Genomic DNA, 8,370 nt, shown 5'->3' on the forward strand with positions numbered 1-8,370 from the left:
AGCTAGAATGCGGAAGTCAACAGAGTAGTCGGCTACGGAGCGTTTGTCCTGTCGTAAGGCGAGAAGCTTCCGGGAGGAGTCTTGGTGTCTCTCTGGTGTTTCGAATACTTGTTTGAAATGATCCAGGAACACTTGAAAGGGTAACGGGTTCGTCCTGTGGGCATACAGAAACCCGACAGAACGTTGATCAGACGGCTACAGCGCAGAGGAAAAGATCTGCTGTGGTGGGCGGAGCCTAATGGAGCTGTCTCCTTTTAGAAATCCAACAGCGAGGAAACAGATCATTATTTTATTTTGGGATGGGGACTGACATTATTTTTCAACAATAACGAGTCTATTTTGGGAAAACTCTGCAATTCTCCAAAAAAATGCCCCGCCCACCACGGTTACGAGAGGCAAGAAGTTCAGAGTGGACAGACACACCTCCACCTGTGAGCAGATTCAAGCAGAGTTGACCTGAAATTCAGCTGGATCAATTTCCGCCAAAAAAAAATTCTTCACAAATACTCTAAGGAAAATGTATGAGAAAAATTAAAAAGCTGGGAAAAAAACCAAAACTGAACAAGAGGAAAAATGACAAATGGACAACAGTGCTCTTAGGAGATAAATTCTTATTTCATGTAAGTGAGGTTCCAAAGGATTCAAAATAAACGTTCTAAATGTATAATTATGTGATTTCATATTGTGATTATTTACAGATAATAAGTGTTTGGCAAATACTGTCACCAAAAACAAGAATAAAATAGCAATGCATTCAATTAATTTGGTGTTTTTTCTTTATTTTAATTGATTCCCGCCCCTAATAAAGGCTGTTCATTAACCAATCAAAACCTTAGGACCATAGCACAAAGAAACCCTGGTACGTCTACATAAAACACTCTCAAATGAAATTTGTTTTGGCATGCTCAATGTAAATACTTCTAAAAGGATTTTGGGAAGGTTTTGCCACAACCTGTTTAATTGAAGGACAAAGCACCCCAGACCATGATGGTCCCCCCTCCACTGTAGAAAATACCTCTTTGGCCTGCCAGTAACGTTGTAACCATCAGAACCATCAAGATTTTTATTTTTTTCTCTTCAAGAGAACTCTCCTCCACTTTTCAATGTCCCATGTCTGGTGTTCCCTTGCAAAGTCCAGTCAGACTATTTTCTTTCATTGATGGAGATGTGATCTCTAAAGATGCTTTTAGTTTTTGAAGCGTTTCTCTTCCAGATATCATCTGATCATAACTGGGCAGCAGTTAGCACCAGTGAGGATTTTAAAGCAGATGATTTTTTGGGGGGTCTGCGACTTGACTTTTTTGTTCAGTAACCTTCAGGATCTTTAAAATTATTAAAAACTGGAGTTTTATTGCGTCCAACCTCAGCACTACGGTATGTCGTCAGAGGCCTGGGTTTTGTAGATCAACAGTGCTGCCAGATTGGAGCTTTCTGTCTTCAAGAGGGCTTGCCAGGATGATTACTTATAAGTAAATATCTCTTAATGCATATTTTGTGCAAGTTTTGGCTCTTAAAGGCAGATAAAAGGCACATTTCATTTAAATTGAAGAAGTGGCAGCTAAAAATATGACTTCTCTTCTTCCTCTTTCTTCTTGTGTATTTTGAAGCTGTTTAGAACCTTGTTAAGGTCCAGCTGTGATAAATGCAAATTCTTGCATTTCCTTAACTGGTCTGATCAGGAGTTTATATTTATGCTTTTTACTCTAGTCCAAGTTTCACTTCATCATGCGGTTCAACTCTTACTAAACTGGATCTTTACTTTCTGAGTGAAGCAAAAACACGACCATTAACTCTAGTTCTAGAGTAATTCATTCCTTTTTTTAAAATGTTGATCTGTTCAGTTCAAGGTTCCTCTTAAGTGATAATGAAATAAAAAGTCTTGGCTCCGCCTACTTGGTAATTTGAGTGTCAGACATTTCAAAGCTAAATATTAATGAAATAAAGAAGATAAAACTACAAAATGATGAGGACTTTGCTTCAGCTTTAGTTACATTTAGACATTATGACAGAAACTAACATTTTCAGCTTTCTTTGAGGCAGTCGTGAAGGGAAAACAGTTCCTGATGCCATCATTTAACTTCAAGACAACGCCCCCAAAATGAATGAGAATCTTCAATACATTTAGGGAAGTCCATTTTTCTCCTATTTTAGTCATTTTCTCGTTTGTTAAAAGAGAAGTTTCCTGTTAGCAAAGGTCTTGTTCCTGTTTTCTACACAGTTCTTCAACTGCTCTACAAAGAATCATAAGAAGACACACTGTTTATGGTTTTTGAAACTTCAATTTTTATCTTTTGTTCTAAATAATAATATATTTTTTATGGCAAATCTGGTGTTTCAAATGGTAATTATTAAATGTCAACCCTTTTTTCAAGAAACAATTTAAGCTGGACTATTTTGTTCACCCTAAAGATTCTTATGTAAATACAATCAACAAGCAGCGCTCCGATCATTGAGTCATACCACATTTAAAACAACAAACCCCAAAGAAGCTGCAGGATCAATAGACACTCAGAAATCCAAAGATTGTGTTCTATTTAATAAGAAAAATAACACATCAAAAACTAAACATGATTTTGATTAGAGAGGGACTTTAAGGAGGATTGTCTCAATGTGGTGAAACGTTTAAAGAAGAGTAAGCACTAATTCAAGACGCCATGACTCAACTTTAAGTCACCGTTAATATGGGAAGTCTTTATCTTTCTCCTACTTTCAGTCATTTTCTTGTCATTAGTTTTTTAAGACAGAGAAGCTTCCTGTTTTTTTCAAATGTCTCATTCTTGTTTTTTTCATGGTTCTTCAGCTGCTTTGCAAAGATCTATCACATGACACCTCATGTATGTGTTTTTGAAAATTTCTACAAACAAATTTGATTATTTTGTGGCAAATTTGAAGCTATATATTTTGCATTTTAAAATACAACCTTGATGTGAGAAAACTCTATGCAATAAAGTTTTCTTCATCCTAACAGGAACATGACTCTAAAGATATTTTTATAGTAATAAAGTGACAGATCTTCAAAGTCTCTAAGCTCAGATGAACTTTGTATAATCAAACATGGCTGCCAGAGTCAGAAGAGTGACAGAACAACGAGTAAGAAACTGTTCAAGAATGAAGGTATTGTCTTAAAAAAACATGCTATTCAAACCTTCACTTCTCTCAGGTTTTTATAAAGCTTTCTTTCTTACAAAACGCATCTTAAAGTGGTTTTACAAATCTGTCTGTTATCTTCTTTTCATCAACCAAATGTCACAAACTTCTTCCAAAACTTCTCAGCAAGTGCTTACGTAGAACCTGCAGAGCTCATGGACTGAACGGTGGTGCAGTGGTCAGCGCTCTTGCCTCAAAGCATAAAGGTCCAGATCCTGGCTTTTTGAGGTTTTACATTTATTAAAACTATTCTTTCAATATAATTTTAATCTTATTTTTGTATCTTTCTACTCCTCTGAAATTCATTGTATCAACAGTTCAACTGAAATGACTGAATGATTTGCTTGTGTTTAAACCAGTTATTGAAGATGAAATTTATTTAAGTAGATTTACATCATTTTACTGTGATTCCTTCATTTAATTGTTGAACAACTGTATTTTACTTCAACATCAGTTCTAACTTTGTAATTATATTAAAATATTTTTCCTCACCAAGTCTTTTAAAATATTTTCCTCAAGGATGTTAAGTTTGTTTTGTGTTAATCTGGAAACTATAGCAATGCATAGATCCATCATAATCAATTAAAGAGTAAAACTTTATTATTGTTTATCATTATTACTCAGTTTCTTTATTTATTTTTATATCAACAACAACAAATTAAAAATATCAAGCAGAAGTTGTTTTATAGGGGAAATGAAACCAAACAGAAGAAAGAAAACTTGTTTTTCTGCCATTATTACATTATTTGATTAAGAGAAGTTTTGATGTGGATGATTGTATAGATGCACATAGATTCAAATTTAACTTGTTACATATGTACAAAAAGATAAAAAGATGAAAAGTAAAACATTTGAACCTGAATGTATTAAACAGTCTTACCTGTAAGAACATAGACAGCTTCTATCTTCACTTTCTTGTCCTCCACAATCTGGCAGGTGAATCTTTGGATGTTTTTACTCTGATGTTTGACAGTCAGAACAGAATCACAGTTTGTTTGTTTTTTAACCTCAAACTCAGAGTTTTTATCAGACAGTTCAGTTCTGGTCTCATCCATCCAGATGAAGCTGTTCTGTTCACAGAAATAATCATAAAAACTCTTCATAGAGCATGTTAGGTCCACTCTTCCATCAACATCTGATGAAGAAACTAAAGAAAAACAAAAAGTAGAATATTATTTTGAGTTTATTTTTTCTTGTTGATAATATCAACATTTTTTACATTTTTTAAATGACAAATTGACTAAATAAGATCAATCAAACTGAGCTGAAGTTTCTCATGTTAAACAGAACAATAAACTCTCAAACACTCCAGTGATGATGACAGACATTGATCTTTACTGTTGATTAAGTCATCAATTCACCCTATTTACTACATAAAATATTGAAACATGTACATTATTATTCTCTTATGAGTCGACTCTCTCATCTCTCATACTAAACATGCTTTGTCATCAGTTTGATCTTTTTCTAACTAAATGATTAAATGAGTTCACATGTTAGTGTCTCTTCAGGGTTTGAGCTTTTTGTGATCAGATCAGAATTCTGACATTAATGTCGTCACAGAATTATTCAAGTTAAAATACTCACTGTTCAAAATATTAAGATACACAAGGGCATCATTATTTCCAATCCGACAGTTGTATCGACCAGCATCTTCATCATTGATGTTTCTGATGGTCAGAGAACAGTTTCTGCTCACACTCAGTCTGGAAGCTTGAATTGGACTGTTTTCTGGAGTTTTTGCTTTGTTTATAGTCCCTGACTGTCCATCTCTGTTGTACAACCATTGAACATCAGAGCATTGGTTAGAGGATCTATCAACACCACAATGGAAAGAAACATCTTCTCCAACTCTTTTATAGAGATGTTCAGTTTTTATACTGATTCCTGCAGGAGACACAAGAAAAGACAGAAAATTACAATCAGAATCACAAACAAAATCATGAATGTAAACTTAAAGTTTATAAATACAGAGAAGAAATCCACAGTCTGACCACATGTTTACTTTCCTGTAACATTTACCTCATTCAGATCTTTAACTCTGACATTTTCTAAATAGAATTCTGAATGCAGATTGAATTTTCCTCTATCATTTATTTTAAGTTATTTAACATCTTTTTAGTTTATTTTTTTTCTTTTAGAAATTTAATGGAGGAAAGCTATAAACAAAACTGACATTTAGATTATTTAGAAGCTTTTGTTCAATAAAACTGAGGCCATCTGCAACCATTTGGTTATTTCTCTAACCTTGATTTAAAAAAAAAAACTTTAACGAGAAAAGACTTTAAATCCTTAAAACAAAAGTTGTTTGTTTCCTAAGACATGAGGACGGTCATTTAAAATCAACTTTGGAAATCTTTAAACTTTATCTATGTCATTGTAAGTCTTCCTTTTTATTTCCTCAATTTTTTTTTAGAAAACAAATTTTAAATTCTATTCATTTTTATTAAAATTCAACAGTTATTCTAGTATTTTAGCAGATATTGTTGCATCTTCTGCAGTTAAATTAACTAAAGTCAATTAATATTAACCATTAAGTTTATTAGGTTAACATTCTTCTGCATCTTCACAACTAAACCTGTCAGAATTCAAAGATGATTTTTGAAGCAAGTGTAACTTTTAAGGTGAAAATTTTCTATTTCCCTTAATAAAAAAGACAACAACATGCAGAAAATTTTTTTTTCTTTCTTGGGAATATTTATAATATAATGTATTTATGTAAACAAAACAAGTCCTAATTCAAATTATCTTTATGATCTTAAGATGACACTTTTGTACTAAACATCTGGTTGAAAATACTTGCAATTTCTATAGTAAGCACAGTATATGTGGTTAAAAAAATTAAAGTTAGAAATATTTTCTGAAACATTTGAAACAAATAATATTTTTACCTCCAGACAGAAGCATGAAAATAATGAATAATTCCAGACATAGAGTCATTCTGTCTTTGCTGATCTCTTTCTGTAAGTAAATGTTCATTTCCTCTTTGACGATGTTTAAGAAGAAAGTCTTGGCTCCGCCCACTCAATAATATTAGTGTCATTTTTAAGTGATGTCATTCAAACTAAAGGAAGCATCACAGGTTAAAAACACTATAAAATTCAGTTTTTTAAGACTGAAAATGTAAACAAACACAAACATATATTTATTGTCATCATTATATTTATAGATAAAAAATAGTTCAACAGTCGATCAGTTTGGTTTCATAAAAGGAAGTCTTTTCATTTGCTGTCAGAAGTGAGTTAAAAAAGGAACTAATGTGTTTGTTCATTTCCTGTACTCACTAGATTCTTCTTAAACTGATCTGTGAAGAACTTTATCCACATTACTTTGTTCAGAAATTCTCTGTTTTTATCTTTTATTACAAACTTGATGTTTCATCACAAAGCAGCAGCTGAAATGACTGTTAATATATGATCCGTTTTACTCAACTTTAAGAAATTAATTTATTTAGCTTTTATATTTAACACTAATATCAGAAATAAAGTCATTTATTTTTAGGAACTTTGTCATTTTTCTTTCTTTTTTGAATCTTGCTTTGATAAAACATAAATACATTTATCCAAAGTTATTTGAGTTTGTTAATCCGTATTATCAAACCAAACTGTAGTTTATAGAAATGTTAGCTGTTTTTAATGTTTAACTTGATCAATTTGATCATAGCTTATTATGCTTTTTTTCTCTCCTAGTTTCTGCTAAATTGCTGTGTAAAAATAAATTCACCCAAACTGCACAAAGTCTCTTCTAGAATACAGAAAACACTCAACATCAATAAACCAACTTGTCCTTGTGTAACTGTTGTGGTATGTGATGAACATGTGTGACCAAATCTGTATTTCTACTCTGAGGATCACAGCTGCACCTCAGTCTGCAGATACAAATGTAGACGTCTGTCTGTCACTGTTTACATGCAAATAAAACTCTTAAAGTTTTGTTTTTGACTCTTGAGTTTTATTGAAATCTATTTTATATGTCTTCAACTGGGAACAAACTAACACCATTTTTTTATAGTCTGTATTCAGAAAAGTTAAGACATAAATGTTAAAAAAAATAAAATGTCAAAGAGAAATGATGTTTGTGATTTGCTGATAGGTGAGTCTTTAGAATCTGGTTCAGATTGAAAGATTAGTGAGTGGAGTGTAGAGAGAAGTAACATCAGCTCAAAGTTCCTGGAAGTGAAGTAGATCTTCTAATGTTTTGGAATCTCTAAAGGCAGTTTCTGAAACTTTGTTTTTTTATATCTGCAATCTTTTAATATTTTAATGTTTTATAGTTATAATCACCTGACTAACATCTAACACATACATTACATTCTCATTGCAGTCATGGAAAAACACAAAGTCACTAGTTCCTCTGACATGTAGAGGTGTTGCACGACAGATCTTTACTTCACACATTCTTCAAATAAATATCCTGTTTGCAACTCTTGCTGTATTAAGATGTCGTTACATTTTTATCTTTCCTCTCTCTCTCTCTCTCTCTCTCTCTCTCTCTCTTTTTTTTTTTTCTTGCTACGTTTATTAAAATGTTGTTATTTTTTTTATTATTAGTTGTTGATCGATTGTTTTGTCTGGGAGATTGTTCTGGGATCGATTGGTTGAGACTCCACCCACCACTAGGGAGAGTCGCACCGTTCCTTATTGCAATAAACACCTGAGGAACACACAGAAATCCCTCTAGTGATATTTTCTCCTGTGTTTTCAGGTGAGGATGACCAAATAATCATGTTTTTGTCCAATATTTAGCTTTAAAATATGTCATTTTTTTAATAGTTACATCTTAATGGAGTTTAGAGAAGTTTGTCAGTTTTATTTGAAATGGAAATTTGTTAAAGCGACTGGACAATTTAATTATTTATCTATATTTTCTAATGTTTTCATTTTATTTTTTGTTATTTTTTTACTTTTTCTCCCTCAAAACTTGAAGAGAAATTAGTGAGTCACGTGAAGCTAATGGGAATATTGAAAAAGTCTCCACCAGATACTTTCTCTGATGATTCTTTATTAATGAAGAAATGCTTACAGAAGTATTTGTACTTTCTGACACAGCGTGTATATAAGCAATAATAAGAAAAATGAAAGATGTTTATTATTTTTCTTGCAATACAAAGGAATATTTGGCATTTAAATAAAATGAAAAAAAGGGTAACGCTTTATATTAAGGTGTGCTTGTTAAGTATTAATAAGATATTAATAAGCATTAGTAAGATGCTTATAATTTGCT

The 8,370-nt window shown here is 32.2% G+C and overlaps 1 protein-coding gene across 1 annotated transcript in view; it reads right to left on the bottom strand.

Moving 5' to 3' along the window:
• LOC112158356 overlaps window positions 1–6,540 on the bottom strand; it is a 16,099-nt gene extending 9,559 nt beyond the window's left edge. The window contains exons 1-3 of the mRNA XM_024291663.2: window positions 6,039–6,540; window positions 4,735–5,034; window positions 4,028–4,294 (exon numbers count right to left, since the gene is read on the bottom strand). Of these exons, the coding sequence (XP_024147431.2) occupies window positions 4,028–4,294; window positions 4,735–5,034; window positions 6,039–6,126 (655 nt within the window). The 5' untranslated portion in view covers window positions 6,127–6,540. The remainder of the gene's footprint in view (window positions 1–4,027; window positions 4,295–4,734; window positions 5,035–6,038) is intronic.
• Window positions 6,541–8,370: the final 1,830 nt, after the last annotated feature.

Source organism: Oryzias melastigma, linkage group LG24 (assembly GCF_002922805.2).
Source record: "Oryzias melastigma strain HK-1 linkage group LG24, ASM292280v2, whole genome shotgun sequence".
NCBI lineage: Eukaryota > Metazoa > Chordata > Actinopteri > Beloniformes > Adrianichthyidae > Oryzias > Oryzias melastigma.